This window comes from Lycium barbarum, chromosome 8 (assembly GCF_019175385.1).
Source record: "Lycium barbarum isolate Lr01 chromosome 8, ASM1917538v2, whole genome shotgun sequence".
In the NCBI taxonomy this organism is placed as follows: domain Eukaryota; kingdom Viridiplantae; phylum Streptophyta; class Magnoliopsida; order Solanales; family Solanaceae; genus Lycium; species Lycium barbarum.
The window spans coordinates 112,870,243-112,897,304 of record NC_083344.1 but is presented as its reverse complement, the minus strand read 5'-3'; the positions used below and the strand labels follow the sequence as shown (position 1 = coordinate 112,897,304).

Genomic DNA, 27,062 nt, shown 5'->3' with positions numbered 1-27,062 from the left:
TATATGTATGCTCTTTTATTTTAATTTTTTGACACATATTTATTTTCTCCGTGCATTTTTACTCGTTCACTTTTGGCTTTTCACATTTTTACTGAATATTTATTGACTTTTTGCGTTCTTTAAGAATTAATAAAAATAAAGTACTCCCTTCGTCCATATTACTTGGTCACATTACTAAAAATATATGTCCAAATTACTTGTTCATTTACAAAATCAAGATAAAATTAATTAAATCTTTCCTATCTTACCCTTAGTAATATATGTTCTTGAAAATAGTCAATTTTGATTAAAATGTATTTATTAAAGAGATGTAGGGGTAAAATAGTAAAATATATCTTTTATTTCTGATTTCTTAAGGGGCGTGCAAAAGGAAAAGTGACGAGTAATATGAGACAGTAAGAGTATATATTTTACCATAATATCCCTATTTATTGGTGTAAGCCTCAATAGCCTTCGAAAATAATTTGAAAATGAGTAATTAATGTGAAGGGTAAAATTAATAATAACACACAAATATTCACTCATTAATTCCATGGAAATTAATGGTCAACTCCTTCTGCATGATTCTCCCCACTCTTCTTGTGTTGCTTAGCTTGATGGTCCCCATGATAAATAAAGGAATATAAGAAAAAAGATGACATGTATACAAATATGTATGCCTATAATATATGCGTAGTCGTTATCTTTATACACAATCAATATTATTGAAGTTTTGTACTAATTAATGATTACCATATTGGTTTCTTGCTCGTGATATGTTAACGTGGACAAGTAAACTTTTATCCATGTTTTCCTTCTTTGTCAATACTTTAAACGTGAAGAGAGGACGAACAATAGCAATGCAAATTTGTACCAAAAGTATTGTACACTTTAACCAACTACTTTTTTTATCCCACTTGGACATATGTCATAGTACTGAGTATTTATTCTCTTCTCATGTATACACATATGCACTTCAATTAAATGAAGTATATATTTTATCATAATATCCAAATTTATTAGTGTATAGTCTCAGTAGCCTCAGAAAATGATTTGAAAATGAGTAATTAATGTGAAAGATAAAACAAGAAGAAGAATTGTTTTCGTTGATATGTTAACGTGGACAAGTAAAAGTGAAGGGAGGGAGTAACTTTTATCCCCGTTTTTCTTCTTTGTCAATACTTTACTTATTTTACTCTCCTTTGCAGTCTCTGATTATTGTTTCTTTACATTTATAAAATATATTACTTTATATTTTCATTTCAGAATTAAAATTTGGTGATTTACAATATAACATATATCTTTCTAATTTTGATTTCTTTGTAACAATTTGTTTATCTATAATTGTTAATATAAAAAATTATAATATATTTTTTATAATTTAATAAAAATATTTTATTAGTTTTTCTTTCAAAAAATTCAATATATACAACAACGGTTCTTATGTTTGGATCTGAACAGTTACTTAATTGAAATGGATATCAACCTTTCGGTATACATATAAGATATTAAAGAATTTAAAAGGAAAAATGTAGAATCAAAATATTAATTTTCCCTCATATTCTTACTAATTTTCTTTTTCACATCAATGAACAATTTTCATTGTCATGATAATGAGAAAAAAGTCCGACTCTTTCTGTCACGACCCAACCCCATGGGCCATGATTAGTGTCCGAACTGGACACTCGTATACATACTTGTTAAATATAATCACATTGAAACTACGACAATATGGGAATTTGCAAGAGCAAGCTATAGACTCAAAACGCAGTATATCATAATAAACTTGTCTCCTGAGGAGTCACAGCTAACCAAAACATAATACGATACGCAAGCCGACAAGGCTGCCACTACATATTAATACAATACGCAAGCCGACAAGGCTACCACAACAGGCGGGAATATCCATAGCAAACCGTATTGACACAGCTGACCATAACCCATGTACAACCCAGTGGCGGATTTAGAATTTTCACTCAGGGTGTTCAGAAAAATAATTGAACCTAAATATTCGCTGTAATATATGTTCAGGGTGTTCAAAAGTTAATATATGTACATAATCGCATAAAATTTACCCTAAATATACACTGTAATTTTTTTGTCGAGGGTGTTCGGGTGAACACCCATGGGCTCTTGGTACATCCGCCCCTGGTACAACCAACATATGTCTACAGACCTCTAAGAGTATCATATATTTCCTCTAATAGATTTTCAATACATCGTTTGTTCTTCAAACCTACAGTCCTTATCCTTTAAGGATTTCACTATTTTCGAGGTGAAGTCATACACACGCCGTACTCTTTTATGCCTTATGCTCTTTTACCCTTGTGTGTACCCAACACCGACTTCTAACTTACTCAAAATCATATTGAGTTCATCTTAATAATGGTCTTATCTTATCACCTTGTCGTCGTACTACACCTTTAAGTTTGTAGCTATATATTTCCCTTTTATTTTATACTCGTACTTAATTAATTACGTCTATCTTGGGTGCTTCCTTTGGTATTCCCTTACTATTTCTCCAGTCTATGTCCATTTTTTTAATTCTGTGCACGAGGAATCTCATACTACCCCTGTATCCTTCGGAAAACACTGCTCCCGCATAATCCCTTTCTCATTTTCAAAACGTATTTTGTTCATCCCTATTAGCTCTTACCACCCCAGTCATTTTCTAGCACTCATTCTACCTCGTTGCTCATCTTTCTATAGTTTGGTCTTTCACAGTTCTGTCACTTATATTACCCGTGTTCTCGGCTATACATGTCATAATCTATTACTTCACTGTTATCTCGCTTTCTTCTTATTCCCTTCTTTCAATTAACTCCTCCTTCTCTTGTGCTCGCTATCATTTCCGTTATCACATAATCTTTATTCTGAACTCTCCCTATAGAAGATCTTTATAAGTCTTTCTTATTCATTCTATAGCTCGCCTTTATACTTTAGTCACATAGATCACGTCATATCTTTTAGTCACTTCCTCGCTAGGCTTTACTCATTTTCATAACAATCCTTATTATATTCACATTATATCCTGTTCGTAATCAATCCTATAGTGTAACACTTCTTAACCTTTTACCCTTTCTGGTCAATCTTACCCTTAATACCTCACAAGCTGTCTTATCAATACATTCATATTCGTCACAATTCTTCTTTGTCTGTACTCTTGTCTCAATCATACTATTACTTCTTCTAACTATAAACTCGTCGTAATTTATCCCTGCTTATCAATTCAGTTGATACCTCAATATAACACTCTATTAAAATTTGCCAACCTTTTCTAAATCATCTCTTATTATCACAAGCCCTTCCAAATTGTCCTAGCATTTCTTTTTACCATATCGATATCGACCTCATAATTACTATTACCATCAATTCAACAGTTAACTTATTCTCGAAGTCAGCCGTACTCGCAACTTAGTCAAAGTTTATCATTACTGTTGACATGACCTTTCAAGACTTCTTACGAGCTTATATCTCATTCTCTTTTTATTTCTAGGAAAATTTTGGCAGAGTTTCCTCTGTATTTCTTACTATCCCAAAACCTGCACACAGAAAATACCAACAATGCTTCACAGGGCCAACACATATACATATATATTATCTTGTATCATAGCCGCACAAGGCTCCCCATATCAATAACAATATGAAAATGATGAACTTACCTCGTATGTCCAACTCAAACTGTACCTGTTACACTTTCCTGTTTATTTTCCTTTTTAATCTTTAACTGCATTTCAATCATACCTGCAACATTCATACCATATCTAACATATACCCTGCTTACCTATCTCTTTACTGATTCCTTCAGCTTCTTCTGTTCACACTTTATAACTGAACTTATCATCAATACATATACATTCAAACTGAACTTATCATCAATACATATACATTCAATCCATTTTCTTACTATACTTACAATTACTTACCTTGATGATGACCAGTTCGCCATTCTGTATATACAATTTCTAATAACGTAACCTCGGTGAAATATCTTACCTCTGTAACTCCCAGTAGCATCATTTACCTTTTCTTGTCAACACCACTCTCCTGCTGAAATCAAAGGTCAGTATATAAGGGATATCATTTCCTATCTCTTGGCTCTATCGCACGATCTAGAGTAAGAAGGAAAAGTCACATCCTAAATGTCCTGTAGCTTCCTGTTTATAGATGTGGTGCACAACACACCGATAAACAAGACTCTACTAGACACGGTCTGTAGACACTCCGAAGATGAACTGCTCTGATACCACTTTGCTGTAGCCTTTTATTATGGGCCAAAACGTGACTTCTATGCTATAATTCATTTATTCTTTTAGGGAAAGGTAACAAAGGAATGGTCTTCCACATTATGTCACCTTTTAGTCAGTGGGTTGTGGGACAAACATACCCTTTATTTAATTAATAATAAAACAGACTTGGCCATGAATTAGCCACCAACACATATACAATCTGTTAATGAGTCATAAGTTGTTGATTGTAGTACTCTCACGTGTAATACCATAATTAAGAGATTAGTCTTCCACTAATTTCCCTTAATTACATCCTTGTCTCCCACTTATTCCATAGCTGCTCCTTTGTCCCCCAATTAATTAATTCATGACCTCAAATTACTTAAAATATAGTCATATTTAGCATCCTTCATATACTCGCTATCACAATCATTTGATATAGCACTAGTCCATAAGGCATATTTGCAGCGCATGAAATATTATTAGCAATCATCGTCGTCACACTTTTTCGTCTTAAATCATTTCGGGACTTCATTCCTTGTATACACCGAGCTCTTAATTTACATGCTTGAATATGATCAACTCCCCCGTGCTCGGATAGTTTTCTCATGTTGAATAGTTAAATTTTCTAGTCCAAAAATATGAAATATTATAGCTTGGACCGTATTTCATTCAAATAAATTTCGAATCTCAATTTCATTGTAAATGATAAAAGTTTTATAATTACCAACAATTACTTACTCATCTTTGATCCACTTAAGTGTAATGATTTCCATGGTGACAAGACCAAAAACGTGAAAGCATAGCATGTATAGTAATCCATACTCATCATTGCTGGCACATGCAATATTCTTAGCTTTCCAAGACAATGGTTTTCCTTTAATTATTTCAAGTAATGAAAGGGTCAATGAAGACCATGTGGGATGGCCCACGATTTGTCACAAAGACATATCCATTTTTTTCTTTTTATTCTTCACGTGACATTTCTAAAGAGCAAATGCTCTTGTACCAATTCTTTCTTTAATCTTAAGTACATGTATATGTATACCAACTTGCTGCCTTATGCCAACAACTTACATGAGATTTTTTTTCATATAATATTTATCCCACAATCTTAATTAATTAATATCTTTCGCTATAATTCTTCGGGGCTCGGGTCCACTTACTTATGTCGAGGGGTTCAAACCATAGCTCGAAAGCTCAAGGTATTACATCGATGAAACTTATACTCTCCGTTCGCTTAACATCTAACCTTCATGGACATGGTCTTAAATTCTTATATACCCGATATAAACATGTCTAATCTCACATGACCACGAAGATAGTCCCGCTCTCCAAGTGTACAATGACTAACTCACGGTGAAACTCGACGTACTAAAGTACGAGGCATAACACTTTCCATTTCAAAAACTTAATTCCATCATATGTTTTTAATTTTTAAACTCTATTTTTTAACTATAACTAAAGTGATGGTACATAAAATACATTTTTGTATATGTTGCTATATATAATAACAATTACAATGTTTTTAAAAGTTATTTTTAAAATACAAACCTTAAAGATTGATTAATTAAAATGAATAGACATACTCGGATCGCAAGGGCATGTATTGCTAGTATAATACAAAGCCGCAATAATGATATTTCAGGTAATGTGAACCTGAGATGTAGTTTTTTTCTCATGCTCTTAATTTTCTTCTTATTATTTTTTTTCTTAGTGAGAAGTATATTGGTTAATCTTATACTTAATGAGGTTAACATGTCTCCTAAATAAAAAAATTATAAAACTAAGGGAAGAAACAAAATGATAAATTTTTTAAAACAAATGAGAAACAACAATAAAATGTAACCTATCAGTCATAGGATCAAGCGCTCTAGCCTAATACTTTTTCTTTTGCCTATTCTCCTCTGTTTTTATATTTTCTTCCTTTGTTACATTTCTATTCTTTTTTTTTCCTACTCCAATTCCAGCAACTCAAGCCTTAACTTTGTCGCTAAAATCAAAAATTAAATAACTAAAAATCTATAACTCGAATTGATCAAATATCCGTTAATTAGAGAGAGAGAAAGACATGAAGGAGGTAATCTAAACTCTAAGCTTTCTGCAAGTTTGATGTATTTTGATTGGCAGGAGAAAGTGCAAATATATCATCTTAGCCACAATTAAATTAGGCATATCTAACAATGTAAGTGTTGCTGCGATTACTATGTTGATAATTCTATGTTGGCACAGGGAAAAATGAAAATTCCAGATGAGCCATCCCTTTCAAGTAGTTCTTTTCAACGTTGAGCTATTTTATTTTTACTTTAAGTAACTTCTGATATAACAGATTCTATGAATTTGATCACTTCTCCTTAAGATATATCAGTAATCGGCCTGTAGCGTTCTTCTACCTAAGTTCTTAGACTAATCGTCTGCTTACCTACATTCAGCCCATCCCAAATCTTTCATGGTTTATTTTCTGGAAGTTGCTGGCAAAAAAAAAAAAAAAAGAAAGAAAGAAAGAAGTATTTTATTGAAAAGTATTGCACCATCTAGAGAAATAAATTGTCTGATTGCACATTTAATTTGCAGTAAAAGCAAAAACTAAATATTTAAAAGGTTCAACAAAAAAGCAAAGACTAAATATTTAAAAGGTTCAACAAATCACTTCTTTGAGAAAAAAATTTATTTTTACAATAGACAGCCATAACATGGTACCTGTTCATACTTGGTTACCTGAAGCTCATGTAGAGGCATCTATGGGAAAAGAGTATACAGCTAATAGCCACCATTTAAGATTGCTCGACGGTTAAAAAAAGGGTCATTTGCCCTTTTGTCCATATTTTGTGCTGAAATTTAATTTTTGTCCTTCAAAATTGAACTTATGCCTAGAGGGGTATAATTTACGCATCATAATATTCACAAATTATGCATGTACCCTAAAAGAACTTATGCGCTACTAAGTATAAGTTCGATTTTGAGATCAAAAATTAAAGACCAGCCCATTTGAAGGTTAAAAATTAAAGACAAGTCCATTTGAAGGGGAAACCGTGCAATTACTTCAAATTAATAGTCCTTTTATGAAGTAGAGGCGTTTAAACTAAAGTCTAGAGGCTTGCTTTAAAAATTGACACAAGTACAGGTGTTAATTTAAGTATCATGCATGTATGATTCACAGAAAAACGCCTCTTTAATTGAAATCTGTTATAAATATCCCAAATAGTGGATATCCATTAAGTGATAAATATCCCAAAATATCCCATGTCCATTAACTATGTTAATCCTTTGTATGTTGCTCCTATAAATAGGATGCACAAATGCAATGTTGAAAGAGTAGAAGTAATATAATCTGATATCTCTCTACATATTTCTTCTGTGTATTTACTTCATAGTTTTTATTTTATAACACGTTATCAGCACGAGCCTCAACCATTGTCACGCCCCGAACCATGGCCTGGACGTAACACGGCACTCGGTGCCTGACTGCATGTGACCGACCGAACCACATGGCTTGCTGAATCATCATGATACATAACATATGCGGAATATAACGTGAATTCATAATGAGCCTTTATAAAACATGGTAAGTCATAATACTTAATAAAATACTTGTTTAAGCATGAATGAGCCAAAATGGCTATACGACTCCAAATGTCTGACATGACATAACTGACTTGTCTAGTCTATGAAACCTCTATCATGAGTCTGACTGAAAAACATACTTACTGGGACAAGGCCCCCAGCATACCTTTAGATGCATAATTAATCATAAAACAAAAGTTGACTAAACCCCGAATGAGATGGGGCTCACCAATAAGCTGATACGAATGTTGTCCTACTGAGCAGATGTGTCGTCCTGTATATCAGTACCTGCATCGTGAAATGCAGGCCCCCGAGCAATAAAATGGGACGTCAGCACATTGAATGTACTGGTATGTAAAGCAACCGAAAGAAACAACATGGGACATGGAATAACATGATAAGAGCTGAAACTGAAAAACTTGGACATGAACATGAGCATGAGTACATATGTATATATATAACATTAGCAAAAACATGATAAGTAGGGAGAGCAATAACTTATAACCGATCCATGGTCTGGTGCTTGCGTCCCGCCAGCAGAACACTCAGTCCTTGCCAGGGAACATGAGATTTGCTAAAATATGAAAGGATCCAGTCATTATGAGAGATCGTCCGGGACATGGGTGGAGCGATCCTCATCCTACGGTGGCTACGTAGTTTCAGGCTATCTGAAGCCCTCTTCGGTAATTAATGCAACTCCCAAAACATGAACATGTAAAATAGTGGCACTTTCTGCCCATGGTATATCATGAATCATAACTTGCTTGTACATAGTGTTCATGAATCATAACTTGCTTGTACATAGTGTTCATGAATCATAACTTGCTTGTACATGGTTTTCATGAATCATAACTTGTTTGTATAGTTTCATAAGATAACTTGTCATAGTCTTGCAAAACATGTTTTTGGTTCATGAGTAATAACAATAGTTGGAAATCATATATATATACTTGTCTTGAAAACATGCTTGTAACTTGCTGGATGAAATCATAAAGTTTCATATAAACATAATGAGAACACATGAGGAAGAATTCATGATTCATGGATTTAGCTAGGATTCCTAATATCCGTAATGGAAGATTAGGAATACAATGACGAACATAGATACAAAATTCATGTACATACATACATAATTACGGGCTACCAATATGTTGGGTTTAATGCCCTAGGATTTGAACTTCATAGATTTTACGAAAACGGATCATGGGGAAGAACGTAGAGATTCCCACATGTGGATGGAAGTTCTACATACCTTGACTTCCTGCTTTTGAGTGTATCACAATGTCCTTCAATCCCTTCAACTTTAATCTATGGCAATACAGGTCATAGGGACTCTATATTAGCAACAATATCCATGTTTTGTTCATCTAAGCATTTTATCAAACACTTGGTGGGCATGAAGCTCCACAACCTTCATTAATGGTGTTTTCTTCCCCCAATCCCCATTCTATTACTTCTAGCTGATTCTACAATCTCAATTAGATGTAATTGACATCATTCTTCATCACCCATATGAATACAACAATCCCAAGTCAACAATCCAAAAACCCTAGCATAGTTCATATAATTCTCTTTATCAAACCCATTTACTATTCTCCCAAGAACTTATCAACACTTTAATCATCATGAAACATCATAAAACTTACCTTGGTTATTGTAGTAATAAGCCTTGAGTTGAAATGCTTCACTTGAACAAAACCCTAGTTCCACCTTCTATGAAATTTCTTGACTTGAATGGATTTGATGTGTTTTTCACACTTAGTTTTGTGGATTGATGAAGTGGATCTTTTGTTTCACTTGGATTCTTGCATATGAAGTGTTTGGATGGCTCTAGAGAACCCTTGAGTCGTGTAGGGGAAATGGGAATGAAAAAAAATGGGTTTGGGTCTCTTATTAATATCTTAAAATCTGACCCATCGGGCAATTCTACGCCCATTTTTACGTTCCGTATAATGGTTTTACGGTCCGTATAACTTACCGTAAAACCATTCCAGTGATTTGGACATTCTGTGCTCATTTTACGGTGGTTTGTACGCCCCGTATAATGGTTTTACGGTCCGTATAACTTACCGTAAAACCATTCCAGTGATTTGGACATTCTGTGCTCATTTTACGGTGGTCTGAGTCAATTTTACGGACCGTATAATTGTTTTACGGACCGTAAAACTGACCCTCAAAATATCATTCTCTGTGACCATTTGACGGACCGTATAAATGTTTTACGGACCGTCAAAATGTTATACGGACCGTCAAATGGTCCGTCAAAATTCTCTGCTCGGACAGTCTGTCGTATAATGGGCATAACTCTTTGCAAAAATGTCCGTTTGAGGCCCATAATATACCGTTGGAAAGATATTTCAAAGGGCTACAACTTTTATCAAGGAAGTTTTCCCAAATTCCAAATTAATAATGGGGTTATGGTCGTTGGAAGTAATACCATCTATAAACTCACTTGCAAACATGCCCCATAGAGCGGCTTCCAACTTTTCTTTGCTCAAAAACATTTCTTATGACATAATTGGTTTTCAAAACACTTCCTATAACCATCATATTGGTTCCATTATATTATCATCTTATGAGTCAAACTTTTCGTCCGAAGTTACGAGGTGTTACAACCATCTTGAGCAAATACTTTGAAAGTCTCGAAGTTGCTGAAGGCCTTATGCCAATATTCTACTGGAAGGTTAGTTCGCAAATATGAATTGATTAAATGAGTTTATATCCGTGAACATCAGAAGTGGTAATATTTTTACGGGCTTATTGTGTTTATGATTGAAGATGTGTTAGAGAAAAATTCTCCACATTATATGTATGCCTCGATTTGCTCCTGAAGTAGCAATATATTAAAAGAGGCTATAAGCTATCACGATTTGATATGCTTAAGGCGCGTTCAGATAATTATGTTTTATTCCTGAAGAATTAAAACTTTTGATAAATGTTATAAATATAAACGTGCATTTGATTGTGAAAAAATCATGATCCATCTCTAGAAGAGATAGAATAATTGAGAAGAAATATTCTGAATATTATATGCTTTTCTCCCGAAGTACTAAACTCATAATTTTGCTCCACGAGTAGCAAACTTTGAATTCTACTCCAGAAGTAGTAAGCCTATGTATTTTACTCCTAAAGTAGTAAGGTTTTTAATTCTACTCCTGAAATAGTACAACTCTGAAATCTACTCCCGAAGTAGTAGAATTCAGAAATTTACTCCTGAATTAGTCAACCTTTAAACTTTACGCCCGAAGTGGTAAAACTTGAAACTTTACTCCCGAAGCAGTAAAACTCTGAAACTTTACTCCTGAAGCAGAAAGAATTATCAAAATATCTGAGAAATCTTCTCAGCAATGCCTTCTTGTGCTTGAGCAAAATAACGAGTTATTGATGAACGTCGTATTGCAAGCACATTTAAATAATCAGGTTTCATTCCCCGAAGTGAATGAAGAAATACCACAACCTGTCTCCTGGAGAGATAAAATACAAGTAATATACATGTTATTTTTGTGGTATGAAATTAAGACATAGCAACACGTACCTGTCGTACGCAGAAACATCTTAAATAATTTTATCAAAGTATCATTCTAAGGAAAAGGGAGCAGAGTAGAATGGTTCTTCTATAACCACATTAATACATTATGGTTAGTTGTTATTGATTTCCTCGAAGGAAATAAAAATTAATGTATTTTCCCCTGAAGGAATTAATAACTATGTGGTTGCCTCTTTGATATAAAATGTTCAGATGTTAATGATGAATCTCCCTGAAGGAGATGTTTAAAATATTGAAGTTTAGAATTCAATATTTATTTCGTGACACCAGTAGTGTTGAAATTTGCTTTCATGATACCAAATGTATGTAAGAAATATTTGGTAATAGAAATTAATGATCAAAGGCTCCAGAAGAGCTAATTATTTATTTGCAAGTATCATGACATTAGTAGTGTCCAAATAATATATGATCATGATAAATAAATTGAAGTCTCTTGAAGATGTTATATATGATAATACCATTCATCGTAGATCGTAGTTGGTATGATCGGAACACTGTAGTAGACCTGAAGTTTACTAACAATAAAAATGGTTATCATATTGAGACTACAAATGATCGGATTATTAAATATCTTCAAGTTACTATGGGTAAGAAATACACATGTGAAATGTTACCCGAGCATGATGAAATCATATACCACGATAAACCAGAAGTTTATTGATATAAAATTTCATGCAATAGTAAACCAGAAGTTTATTAAAGGAAATAGCACTCGTCAAAGTAAACTTGAAGTTTACGGGTACAGATAATTTTATCAGTTAACAAGACCAATTTGATCGTCCTGATTTAAATCTGATGTGCTAATTGAGTATTAAAAAACATATTGAAGAACTAGAAGATTCTTCAAGAATTTGTTTGTGTTGCTTGTTCTCATGATAAGTTGATTACACCAGCTAATGTTGGGACTGAATCCCCAAAATTCTGAAAAATATAAAAGGTGAATGTGGGCCCCTTCACCTGCAATGTGATGTCTTAAATAGATGCATCTATTTAAGACAGTCACATATATGTTTATTGTCAACTGGCAGTTTGACATTTACAAAGTTGCTTGCTCAAAATAATTGAGTTGGAAGCACAATTTTCAGAATATGTAATCAAGACAATCATCTTGATAATGCTGGTTTATATCTAAGTTGGTTTGGCATTGGATGCCTCCATAATACAGCTAAACCATTGCTTATGAGAACAGAGTTTCAGATGTTGGTCTGAGATATGATATATTGCATACAACAACACTTGTATGCTTCAGATCAATAAATTTTGATAAATTCTCCCCTCATATTTGGTTCAGGGTCAGGAACTAGATATTTTCATCTTTTAGCATTTGATGTGCGGTACATGATTAATGGATATACCATGATGCACACAGATGGATTTTCCCAAAGAAAATGGGGACATATGTCACTAAAATAAAGGGGAGAGAATAAGCAGCTAAGAAATTTGTTGTGAATTATCATCAGTATGATCCTCAGATAATTCAAGTCAAATGCTAGAAGCATTTGCTGACCCAACTATTTCATATTTCATCTGCATAATGCTCTTAATGTCCCTGAATGACAAAGTCTACAGCGTGCATAGAGCATGGTAGACCAATCGGTTCCAAATATAATAATCCTTGAAAAAGGGAGGAGCAAATGATCATAATAAGGAGGCAATGTGCTCTTGAAGAGCTACGACATAACACTTCATAAACCTTATGGGAGGTTCAGGTACCTGAAAATAATGAAGTGATGAGATCTCAGTAAGTTATGTCGAATTGCGAACCGATACAACATGATATCTTGTCGACAGTATACAATATAGCGCGCAATATTGTATAAGGTTGTGAGGATTTTATTTCTACGTCTCTTATAACATGTTGACGTAGAATAATTACCAAGTAAAATGATGCATCTTGGTAAACGTAATGTTTATTGGGCCAGCAGTCCAAACAACAGAAGATGTCACATTATTTATACTGATGGATGCTGGCACGGCCTATGTGGCTTACTTGATGAAATTTATATGAAAATTCCTGAAGGATATAAAATGCCTGAAGCATTTGGTTTAAAGTCTCGGGAAATGTATTCAATCAGATTACAAAGATCATTATATGGTTTAAAACAATCAGGGCGTATGTGGTATAATCGCCTAAGTGAGTACTTGATAAATGAAGGATATATAAATGATGTCATTTGTCCATGTGTTTTTATTAAGAAAACAAAATCAGGGTTCATTATACTTGTTGTTTATGTTGATGACATAAACCTCATTGGAACTCCAGAAGAGCTCCAAAAGGCGATTGAATATTTGAAGAAAGAATTTGAGATGAAAGATCTCGGACAGACAAAACTCTGTCTTGGTCTGCAAATTGAACATTTCGCAAAAGGGATCTTTATCCATCAATCTGCCTATACTGAGAAAGTTTTAAATCGGTTTTACATGGACAATTCGCATCCTTTAAGTACTCCTATGGTTGTTCACTCACTTGATGTGAGCAAAGATCCGTTCCGACCTCAGGAAGAAAACGAAGAGCTACTTGGTCCTGAAGTACCATATCTTAGTGCAATAGGTGCACTTATGTATCTTGCTAATGCTACAAGACCTGACATAACATTTTCTGTTAATTTGCTAGCAAGATATAGCTTTTCTCCTACACGGAGGCATTGGAACGGGATTAAGCATATATTGCGATATCTGAAGGGAACTAGCGATATGGGTTTGTTTTATACTAACAAAGGTAGTACAGATCTTGTTGGTTATGCAGATGCAGGTTATTTATCTGATCCACATAAAGCTCGATCTCAAACGGGCTATCTGTTTACATGCGGAAGTACTGCTATATCATGGCGATCGACCAAGCAGTCCATTGTTGCTACTTCTTCAAATCATGCTGAGATAATCGCTATTCATGAAGAAAGTAGAGAATGTGTGTGGTTGAGATCAGTGATACATTTCATCAGAGAAAGATGTGGCTTGAAGTGTGATACAAAAATACCCACAGTATTATATGAAGATAATGCTGCATGCATAGCTCAATTAAAAGGAGGTTTCATAAAAGGAGATAGAACAAAGCACATTTCACCAAAGTTATTTTTCACACATGATCTCCAGAAGAATGGTGATATTGATGTGCAACAAATCCGTTCAAGTGACAATCCTGCAGATTTGTTCACTAAATCTTTGCCAACTTCAACTCTTGAGAAGATGATATTCAAGATTGGAATGCGAAGACTCCGACATCTGAATCTTGGTCTTCGTCAGGGGGAGTACGCGTTGTACTCTTTTTTCCTTAACCAAGTTTTGTCCCATTGGGTTTTCTTGGTAAGATTTTTAATGAGGCAGCTCTCAAAGCGTATTTCTAGATATGTGCACTCTTTTTCCTTCATTAGGACTTTTTTCCCATAGGTTTTTTTTTTTTTAATAAGGTTTTAACGAGGTACATCATCTATTAATGGACATCCAAGGGGGAGTGTTAGAAATATCCCAAGTAGTGGATATCCATTAAGTGATAAATATCCCAAAATATCCCATGTCCATTAACTATGTTAATCCTTTGTATGTTGCTCCTATAAATAGGATGCACAGATACAATGTTGAGAGAGTAGAAGTAATATAATCTGATATCTCTCTACATATTCTCTCTACATATTTCTTCTGTGTATTTACTTCATAGTTTTTATTTCATAACAAAATCTTTATTTGTTGGGTCTTTAATTATTATTAATTTCATGTGTAAAGTAGACACTTTTTGAAAGTAAGAATCTTATTGAGAAATTTCACCGCAATGATCATTCCTCTTCATGGTCATGGACAGTGACGGAGTCAGGATTTCCATCAAGGGGGTTCAAAATGTAAAAAATTAAACATACGAAGAAACCTAAGGAGGTTCAACATTTACTATATATACATAAAAAATAATTTTAACCTTATAAAAACAGTAATTTTTTTTCGCGAAGGGAGTTCGGATGAACACCCTTGGTATAGTGTGGCTCTGCCACAGGTCATGGACTCTACTTTCTTGTGCTGATATTTTTATTGTGCCAATATTTTTATTGTGCCTCTCTCTGGTATTGGTAGTTTTGAAAAGATTAAGGGACAATAACAATTTTAGTCCCTTAATTATTACTAAATTTATCATGATCCTCGTGATATTTAATGTAGCACATTTAACATCTAATTATACAATATATGTGCTTTTGATCTCTTTATAAAGGAAATATGTTATATTTAATAATTTAAAAACATATACAAATTGTTCAAACATTGAGTAACAGTATAATATCAACCTTACACATGGTTAATTAAATAGTTTAACAATTAATAATTCGGTAAATTATTGAAGAGACGCTAGAAGAAGGATTAAAAGTGCACCACTTCAAATAATTGAAGGTTCAATGTGCTTAGGTTAATATTACTAGGACCAAAATCAAAATTTATAAATGGCTGAGGGACCAAAAGCGTTATTATTCCAAAAGGTAGTTGAATGTGTGTCACTTGCACATTGCTTTGGACCTCTTTCCCACCACCTTCTACCTAAGTTCCAATCAACGTTGACTTTTCCTTTACCAAAATACTCCTATTTAGTTAGAGCTCTGCATCTTCATTGCAATAAAAACATACCCCAATTAAATATCTCATATATTGTGGTTCTCTACAGAAGCTTTTCTACCTTTGATTGGTAAATCCTTTAATTATTTGGCCTACTACATTATTTTCCTAAGATGAATTAAGTTTGTAAACTATATGTTATTTCTCATGCAGAGGTAGCAAAGTTTCCTCTTTGTCCAGCAAATTAAGCAGATCGGGTAGCAAACTTAGCCTTTTAACGACGTGAAGGTACTCGTCTATTATTTTTTGGAATCTTCACACAAATAGTTTTGCATGATTCATTGTTTACTTTTCTAGCCGGTATACAGAGAGCATACACAAATTATACATGAATTATACACATATTATAAATGGATTATACATATATTTGTCTATTTTTAATTTAAGCAGTTGGATGGACAACTATTTTGGTTAATTCTTCCTTTTCAATTCATTTGTTCTCCTTTTTTGATCTATTTTAGACTTTAGTCCATCTAGGCATGGGCGGAACTAATAAGGGCAAAACCCCCTTTGGCGAAAAATTATATTATATATAAAATATTAAAATTATTTTTTATCTATATACAATAGATGTTGAATCTTATTGGCTTCTTCGTGTGTTTATTTTTTTATATTTTTTAATTCTCTTAGTGAAAATTCTGACTTCGCATCTAGGTCGAAGTCACCTCTTTTGCAAAATTGTGCTTCGTCCTATCCTTTTGAGTGAATTTACTACAGTAGTACAGTGATATGGTATGTAAATCCAGTCACTTTTACCACAAAACTACTAGATCTAGCAATTTTAGTTGCATAGTCGTCTCATCATAGCGGATCTAGCAACTATGGGGGGAAATAATGCGAAGATAAAGCGAGAAAAAAGGAGCTAGAAAATACTGATTCTCTTGGGAAAAATTGGCAGGTCGACAAACTAGTTGATCATTATTTTCTCTCATCTTCTAATTAGGTGAGAATCTTAGTTGCAAACATAAAGATGAATTATCATATATTGTTGAAGCTATAATTCAAAATTTCAAATGTCAAAGTATTGCGAACATATGACCTCTAAAATGTTTTATTGATATACTAGTTTGCTTCTAAAAATTAACAATAACATTCACAAAGTATATTTTTTTCATCCCTTTCTATCCCCATACCTTCTTTTCGCCATCAAAAAGCAAGTGGGCCGAGTTTTCAAAGTTTTGGATTCATTAGTCAGAGGTGGGTGATTTTTACGACAGTAAAGCATCGTTACGCCAACTAATTGGCTGAAAATAGGGATAATTTCAATAATATACAATCCAACATATAATATTACATCCACGTAGCCATCCTCATAGCTAACTTTTTTTTTCCAAGAGTGTTTATACACACGATATACATCATTATACATTTACTATAGACAATGTATAAACCTGTATAAAAGTGTATAATAATGTAAAATAGGGCCATTTCGGGTAATATTAAAATACGGGCCATTTCGGTAAGTATTTTCTCCAAATAGACATTGAGTGTTATTTTCCCCTGAAAATATAACCGGCGCACAGTGAGTGATTTTGTATGTGAAATAATAAAAACAGAATGACTATTCTATTGCAAAATAAATTCTATGTGTTAAATGACAAAACATAGTAACTTTTCTGTTAAAACAAAAAAGTGACTTTTCTTATATAGTATAATTTTTATTAGTCAAGTGACCTTATTAAAATAACTGTCTTTACGGGTGTTTGGAGGTGGATCCTATTGGGCAAAAACAAGTAAATATCAAATCGCACGATAAGGTAATAGCGGAAGAAATAGCTAAGTCAAAATTTCTCACACTATTTGAACAAGAGGAGCAAACTAATTTCAAGCGCAAATGGATATATGGGTAGTAGCTATACTAATAATAAAATACCAAGCAAGCAAAATACATCAAATACAAGAGACACCAAATTTACGTGGAAAAACCTCTTCAATATGAAGAGAAAACAACCACGGGTCCTAAGCTCCACTATATCAAATGAGAGAGTTACAAAGTGTTCTCCAAAATGGCTACAACATCAACACCAAACACGGAGCAACAATAACAACAAGAACAACCATCAAACAAGAGAAGATTGGGAGAAAATCACTCAAAAATGCAGCTACTGTTCACCGACAAAAATATGGAGCTATGGGTCTCCAAAATCTACCTCTGTCAGCTCTCAATCAAATATTAAGATGCGACGAATATGCTATCTAAAAATCAGCTCAATCAGGCAAGGAACGAAGCGGGAATCGACAAAACAAGTTGGTTGCACAAGCTGATTTTTAAGCAGAAAAATCTGCACACACACTCTCTCTCTCTCTCTCTCTCTCTCTCTCTCTCTCTCTCTCTCTCTCTCTCTCTCTCTATTTTTGAGTTGAAAGACTGCTCTCTCTCAATGTTTCTTGCCCCCAAATAAAACCTAATAAGTCTTTTAATGTATGGGCCAAATATTAAAGTGGACTGGATCAAGTTGGATATTTATTTATCCACATAGGAAGGGAAAAAGCCCAAAACGCAACAATTCCACTTCACGAGCTCATGAAAATGAAGGGCCCGAAAAGTGGGGGAGTATCTGTATTGGGTAAAATATGACACCGGGCAAGTTAGCATACCCGGAGACCATAGCGACTAGGGGACATATTACAGTTGTCTCCCATTTCAGTCAAATCCCGTCACATCCACCTACTCCAATGAAAGCGCCATAGTACACGTGGGCAGGGTGATGTCCACACAGTCTTGTCATCATGACCTGTAGGGTAGGATAGCCTAGTTTGGGCCTATATAAAGAAAAGGTTGAGGAAAAAGGAAGGGAGAGCGAGATCTGAGACTCGCCACATCAGATTGTAACATTATCATATAATTATGAATGGGCAAATTCATGGGAGTTGGTCCGGAAGCATTCCTAAGATTATTTTTCTGTTATTCTTATTACTTATTTGTAGCATTTATGCTTGCCAATTTTTTGAACCGGCCTCATAGATAAAACTCTCGGGATCGGATACGTCCCAATTGTCTTCAAACCCTTAAAAAATAAATCTCTAATTGATTTTTTTATTAAACCCGATTTTACTTGAAAACAGCGTGACTACCATTTTGTTTGAATAATAATTGCTCTAATTATTACAATTTAAATGTAGTGAAGCCACCGTCATGTACCATTACTCAAGTAATAGTTGTAAGCTTAAATTGTTCTTCTGGAAAATCAAAAGTCCCCCAAACCTGAACATCATCTTAATAGTTCCACGTTTATCTTTCCTTTAAAACCATCGTTTCATTTTTTAAAATCTTTATTTGGATTTTATATATATATATATATATATATATATATATATATATATATATATATATATATATATATATATATATATATATATAATTTTTGCAAAAAAATATTATTAGTACTTTACTGCAGGTAAAAAAAAATGTCATTCAATTTTATAAAGGCTGTTTAATATTTTAACTTTTCACTTGAGGTGTTCCCACTTTTAATATAATATATGATGATATGATTCTAATTTCGCAAATAAATTAAAAAGAACCTTAAAGATCAAACCTGTATTATTAAGTCTCTTTTGAATTTAAGAAAGAATAATTCAAGGAAAAAGAAAAAAAAGGGAGAAACCTTTTCTATTCTCTAATAATTGTGATGAGAAACGTGTTTTGAAGTAAATTAAAGTGCCATTACTTTATTTCTAATTCACCAATTTACTTTAAGTTTCATAAAAAATTATTTAATTGAGGGTTCCTTTTCTTTAGATGTTTTATTACATTTGGATTTACTATAGGAGCAAAATTGTAATTCAATTTTGAAGATAAGAGCTTCCCAATTTTAGAATTATAAGATAAATGGATACCTGTACTTGTTCCGAGTTTTAGAGCCGGTCTCCAACTTCAGCTCCCGTTTGGCCATAAATTTTGGAAGCATATTTTGAAGATTTATTTTCTAATTTTTGTATGGCCATAAAATTTTGACAGATTTTGAAAATAAATCTTCAAATTCCCAAATTCTAACACAAACCTATTTTTGGCCCAAGATCTATATTTTGACCTTTTCAAAACTTTTAAAAACCACCCCAAACGTTTGTATTTTATAAAAAAATCATTTATTTATGACCCAACTAATTCTATCTACCATGTCCCTCCATTAAATTTGTATCTACCATGTTTTCGCAATTAAAGCAATTCTCTTCTATAAAGTGAAGATTGTTCGTACAATGTGGGAAAATTATATTAAAGAATAGCTAGTTTTATTAAAATATCATGTTCTGCATAATTTGAAATTAGCAAGTAAATGTTTTTGTATGGTTGGGTATTCTTGATAGATTTTAGAACTTATAGGGGTAAGTAATGTATCATGTTTTTCAAAACAAAAAAGTGAAATATATTTTGAAAAATTATGGCCAAACACATTTTCAAAACTTGAAAAAACTTCACCCAAATTAAGTTTTTCAGTTTTTTTTTTAGAATCTATGGCGAAACGCTAGCTTAAATTTTTCTAGTTAAGACGTTGTATGCTTTGAACGAAGTTTCTATAAATTATTCACTGATGACAATGTTGATCTTAGTTGTCTATATTGAAGTTGGTAGTTCATGGTATTTTTTAATGTGATATGTCAGCTTTATTTCTAACAAAATTAATATATTGAAGCTTCATCTTAGAGCCCATTTGGCTTAGCTTATAAGTTGCTGAAAATAACTTATAAGTTATTTTCAATTTTTTTTAGTGTTTGACTGACCAGCTTATAAGTTTATGCTTAAAATAAGCCCAAAAAAAAAAAGTCCGCACATTTGGCTTAGCTTAAAAAAAGCAGCTTATAAGCTGAAAACAGCTTATAAGCTGCTTTTTTTAAGCCCATCCAAACAGGCTCTTAGACTTTAATTGATTAACATAAATCAGCCAATGTAGATTTTGTCCTGTAGTTTGATATAAAATTAGTATAGGCACAATAGTTGAGGAGGTCTTTTTATCTATAAAAAATGACTTTCCTATTGAATTTGGGCTCTCTAGTCTCCATCTTCCTTGACATAAAGGCATAATCCAGTTAAAATTTCATATATTTTGGTTCTCTACAGAAGCTTTTTCTACTTTTGATTGGTAAATAATTTAATTATTTGGCCTATTATATTAGTTTCCTTTGATGAATGAATTGGTAACTATGTTTTGTTCATGCAGAGCAGAGGTAGCAAAGTTAAGTTTCATCGTTATAAGTTTTTTCTTGTTCCAGCTCTAATCAGAAAGCCACTTAGCCTTTCAAGAACGTGAAGGTACCCTCATATATTTACCATTTCTCTATCTATCTATATATGTCTGTGCTGAAGAGATTACACTTAAGCTTCTTTAGATCTAGGTTGAAGTCACCTCTTTTGCTCTATTATGTTCATCCTATCCTTTTGAGTGCATTTACTACAATGATATAGTAATATGGTAGGCAAATTCGGTCATTTTTACCACAAATTACTAGATGTGGCTTTTGTTTTTTAGTTGAATATTCGTCTCACCAAATGGATGTGGACACTATATATGGAAAATAGCAGACAAACCAAGACAAAAAAAAAAAAAACCGCTAGAAGTTACTGATTGTTATTAGTAGTTGAAGCTCTACCGAATAGAAGAAAATAGCTTGATTCTTATGAATAATTGGCATATAGTTCCTACAGTGGTTTCATTTCTAGTAACCAGAATCAGTTGACTGTTATTCTTTTTGTTTTCCCGATTAAGTGACAATCAGTTGCATACATAACGATGAACCACCGTAAATTGTTGAAGGGGTAAATTTCATTTATACAGAAGTACCTAAACTAAATTTTGTAACTAGAATCTACACTATAACTGTATATAACTACAGTACAACTCATCCACCATGCTTGTGCCATATTATTGGAAAAAAATAACTTCACATGTTCGTTGACGAAATTAATCATAGTAATAGCCTTAGTCACAAAATTGAGATGAATAAGGAGTCCTTTAATTAAATAAACTGGGCATCTTTTTGAGAAATGAGAATTGATTTATGCAACGTTAGCTGACTGCACATTACAGTAGTGAGAATCAACGATTATTAATAACAGTAACTATACTGATTAGCCTTTTTTGTTGTTTTAGTTACTTGTATTAATCTTTTTCTCCTTAATAGGAGTACTATCCTAATTATAATTTGGCAAGCGAAAGATTCAGCCAACACTACTTCTATTCGACAAAATTATTGTCACTTCTCATTGTACAGAGTTAATCATATTGATTCTTCTTAGAATCTCTGTAACAGTTTTTATATAAGTAACATATAAAGAAGAGGAAAATAAAACTATTTAGTTGCATATTACTTTCGTTGTTTTCAAATTTTATTCTTAAAAATAAGTTCACGCCAAATTTCGCATTAAATATAATTGAAAATCATAGGAAGATGAGCTTACCTTTTTATTTTTGACTTTTTTCTGTAATCTACCAATATTCAGCACCTAAGTGTTCTCTTTTCTTGCTGGCCATGTTTTGTTACTACAACAGTGATGGAGGCATTATCAATCCTCAAAGAGAAAGTATGGGATCCATACATGGGACTCGAGGGAAAAATAGAAACCCTTAGAATTAAGATGCAAGTGTTGATCAGCCGTAGTAAGGATGTCATGACTGAAACAAAAGATGCAGAACTCCATTCAAGTAAGAAACGGAAGACAGAGGTCGACAATTGGCAGAGCAACGTACAAAAACTAGAGGATGAGTTTAGATGCTTTGAGCAAGAAATAGAACAGAGGTCTAAATTTTCACGCATAGGGTTGTCGAATCGTGCCGATAAAATTCATAAAGAAGTGGAAGGCCTCATAGACCAAGGTAAATTTTCGGAGGGGATTTTGCTCAATGCTAATGAAGAAAAAGTGCAGCCTTTGGTGACAACAAACTTGAAAGGCAAAGCATTTGAGCAGAGTCTAAAGGAGGCGGTAGAGTACTCTTTGAGTGAAGTTTCAAGTATTGGCATTTGGGGGATGGGTGGTGTGGGTAAAACCACTCTTGCAACACATATCCATAACCATCTTCTCAAAGATTCAAGATTCACAAGTAATGTTTATTGGGTCACTGTATCACAGGATTTTAGCATTACTAAACTGCAGAGTCAGATTGCTAAGATGTTGAGACTAGATCTTTCAGCTGAGGATGACGATAAGAAAAGGGCGGCCAGTTTGTACCAAAGTTTGATGAGGAATAAAAATTTTGTTCTCATATTGGATGATGTATGGACCCCTTTTGATGTAGAGAAGGTAGGAATTCCACTAGAAATGGGTGGAGGTAAACTGATCATTACCAGTCGATCGGTTGAGGTGTGTGACAGAATTGGCTGCAAAACGAAAGTAAAAGTAGGAACACTTTCGCCGATTGAGTCTTGGGAATTCTTTGTCGAGAAACTTGATCATGGTGGAAATCTCCCAAATGAAATAGAAGAAATAGCAAGGAAAATGACAAAGAAATGTGATGGACTGCCACTGGGGATAATAACTATGGCTTCAAGTATGAAAGGAGTGAATGATGTTTTTGAGTGGAGGGACGCATTCGAAGAATTCACAGAATCTTGTATGCAAATGGAGAATATGAATAACGAAGTGTTTCCCATTCTCCGCTTTAGCTATAATCGGTTGAGGGAGCCAAGACTGCAAAAGTGTTTTCTTTATTGCTGCTTATACCCTGAAGACTTCAAAATTAGGAGAAATGAATTGATTCGCCTTTTTATTGTTGAAGGATTGCTAGTTAGGAGGAACAACAAGAGAGCAGAATTTGATCAAGGTCATGCAGTGTTGAACAAACTGGAAAGGGCGTGCTTATTAGAAAGTGTTTTGAATTATGAAGGAGAAAGTTGTGTGAGGATGCATGATTTGGTGAGACAGATGGCACTGCATATTGCAAGAGATGAATTTAAGTGGATGGTGAAAGCAGGAGCACAATTTCGTGAAATACCAGGGGAGCAAGAATGGTCAGAGGACTTGGACAAGGTTTCTTTGATGGCAAATGATATAAAGGAAATTTCACAGCCCTTATCCAATGTACGTCCTCGGCTTACAACTTTTTCATTGCGAGGAAATCGTAGTTTGAGTCAAGTTGTAGATCCTTTTTTGGTGCAGATGCCTGGTCTATGTGTTCTGGATCTAAGCTACACTGCAATACAACAGCTGCCTAGTTCCGTGACAAATTTAGCAAGTCTCTCTGCATTGCTGCTGCGACGTTGTAGAGAACTTAGATTTCTGCCGCCGTTGGACAAGCTCAAGAACCTCACTGAATTGGACCTTTTTGACACAAACATCAAGGAGGTGCCCCAAGGCTTAGCAAGCTTGGTTAATTTAAGTTTCCTGGACATGAGAACAAGGGAGAAACTATTTAAGACACCAGCTGTAGGTATTTTAGCTAGGCTCTTTAATCTTCATTCCCTCTCGATTCCTTTTGCTGTACGAGTAGAAGATTTAAGGGGGATGAGACAACTAGAGGTATTTCGCGGGGTGTTTGTTGATGTTTGTAGTTTCAACGGATTTGTCAAACATCGGCAGTCTTGCAGGACGCCGAGTTTCTTTCAAATTGCTTTAGATCCGACACAATCTCCCAGTTTGGGTTTCGGTATTATTCCTCATTGTAAAGTAGTGGTTCTAAGGGGCATGGTTCTCACCGGGGATAAAATAGAAGAAGAGGGAGATGTGACTCTTCTACCTCTGGACACTCAAGAGTTAGTAATTGACCACTGTGATATTCTCACCTTGGGCAATAGCTTGTTAGATGCTATTCCATCTCTGACTCAGTCCAAAGACTTGAGAGCAATTCGAATTTTTAGCTGCAAAGGTATAGAGTTCTTAATGAGGTTATCTAATTGTAGCTCAATGGGTGGAAGAATGATGGGAGATCATGAACTGACGTCTACTTGCAGCCCCTTCTCGAGTCTTGAGAGATTGACCTTGAGGGGCTTAGAGGAATTCAGTGGTCTTGTTAAGTTGGAGTTAGGAGAAGCTTTGCCTCCAGTTGGAACCTTTTCCCATCTCTGCAGGCTTAATGTTTATTCGTGTCATAAAATGAAGAATCTAATCCCTAGGTGGTTGCTGCAATACCTCCTAAATCTGACGGATATAGTAGTAGAGGACTGCGAGGAAATGGAAGAGATAATGAGTGAGGATGAAGAAGAGCAAGCAAAGCAGTGCGCTAGTTCAGCCTCATCATCGTCTCCTTTTCCTTCAAATGAAAGCAGAAGCATCAAGGATGATGAGGTTGTTCTACCAAAGTTGCAAAATGTTACCTTAACTTGGTTACCAAAACTGAAGAGCGTATACAAGGGAAGAATGACTTGTGGTTCTATTCAGCGTATAACAGTGGTCGGTTGTGAGAAGCTGAAGAGACTTCCATTTAACTCTTCCTCTTCTAAACGGGCAGCCATCAGCTCTTCCAGCTCTTCAAGGTATCTACATGGATCATGAAGAAGACTGGGAAGCTTTGGAATGGGACCATCCTGAGTACAAGAATGTCCTCCATTCTTTTTTAAAATAATTTTATCGAATATTTAAAGTTACCAAAAGATAGATAGTTTAGTTTACACAAATTTTTTACCTTCCCATTTTATTCGCAATTATATTATTGATACGTGCAAATGCTATTTTTTTTTTAAATCCCTTCTGAGATGTCTAGTTGTAAATTCACTATCCATATTATATTTTTGTCTAAAAAAAAAGTAAGTATAAAAATGTAGAGTCATTTGATTTATATTTTTTGCATACTGAAACTTCATCTTTGTTTATAAATAAAATAATCCTTATTTCTCCTACAATTAATTATTTGGCATTTGATTTCATTTCCTTGAATTGTTTTTTTTTCTGTTGCTTTTCTCCTATTTTAAGATGTTATAAAATTAAAAAAAAAATGTTTTTTTAAAGCCACTACAACTTTATTTGAAAAATATTGTTCCAACTCGTAGGATATGGAACCTACATAAAATGATCTTTATGGTTGAGGATTTATATGCCTCATATAAAATATTGAAGTTTGTTCAACATATCTCAATGTTTGATTTGACTCAATCTATTTCTCAATAGTCCGTTTATTCTACTTAATGTTGTCCAAAATTTTGAGAAATATATATATCTCGAACTGGCTATATATAAGCACATCTTTCAACAAAAATAAATAAAAAGGAATGTCAATAAAAGTATAAAAAATAAAAAAGGAGGAGAAGTCGGCATCATTAAAACTTCGAAAAAAGTATAGATGCATCTAAGTAAAAGTAAACCTTCCATATAAGTGTAATTGTTGGTACCCAATTTAGAAACGTAAACAAAAATCTAGAATTATTTTTACTAAAGGTAACACTAATTAAGAAGAAAATAAAATATGTTTCATGAATAGTATGAATCACGAATCAAATTTTTTATTTTGTCATTAAATATCCAGGAGTTTTTTGATACGCTGTCCTAATTAGCACTGCACCCTGCATGTAAGTAATCATTTCAAAGACTCATATATGTTGTAATGAACGCTCCACTATTTTTTATAACTCACAAGGAAGTTGTGAAGGTATACTTTTTAAGCGGAGAAACAAATGTATCAAGATTTCATTCTTCTCCCAATTCTCATGATAATTCAATAAGAACCTTTACTTATATCAACATCATTCAACAAAAAGATAAATAAAAGAAATGTCAACAAAAGTGAAAAAAAAAAGGGGGAAGAGGAGGAGGAGGAGGAAAAGTCGTCATCACTCATACTCCGAAAAAATACATATGCATCTAAATAAAAATAAACCTTCCATATAAGTCTATCGTCTTCAGTATATGAGAAACACAAAAGAACACATGAATAAGTTGCAATGCAAATCTCACATTTGCATAGAGAATTAAACTTTGGTGCTATCATAATTTTTATTTTTATGTTTAAAATTATAATCTAAAGAAAAATATTTCAAAGTAAGAAGAACATTTAAAAAAAAAAAAAAAAAGTGCAAAACCATAGCTTTCACTCTACTTTGCTGTATTTTTATCATCTCCGGTATATGAGAAACATATAAGCACACACAAGAGAGCTGCAATAGAAATTACAAATTTGCATAAAGAATTAAAATTTGATGCTATCATAATTTTCAAAATTTTCTGATAATTTATAATATAAAAATCAGGTTTTAAAGATAAAAAAGAACAGGATTTTTTAAGTAAAACG

General features: G+C 33.6%; 1 protein-coding gene across 3 annotated transcripts; it reads left to right on the top strand.

Moving 5' to 3' along the window:
* The first annotated feature begins 15,836 nt into the window (after positions 1-15,836).
* On the top strand, positions 15,837-25,662 carry LOC132606758 (probable disease resistance protein At4g27220). Of its 3 annotated transcripts, none has more exons than XM_060320383.1 (4): positions 15,837-15,979; positions 16,063-16,137; positions 21,074-21,160; positions 22,398-25,662. In XM_060320383.1, exon 4 carries the CDS (start codon positions 22,400-22,402, stop codon positions 25,331-25,333), a length of 2,934 nt encoding a protein of 977 aa, XP_060176366.1. In that variant the 5' UTR covers positions 15,837-15,979; positions 16,063-16,137; positions 21,074-21,160; positions 22,398-22,399; the 3' UTR covers positions 25,334-25,662. The 3 variants fall into 3 exon arrangements, with proteins under 3 accessions (XP_060176366.1, XP_060176365.1, XP_060176367.1); XM_060320382.1 differs by having other exon boundaries at positions 21,069-21,160; XM_060320384.1 differs by lacking the exon at positions 21,074-21,160.
* Positions 25,663-27,062: the final 1,400 nt, after the last annotated feature.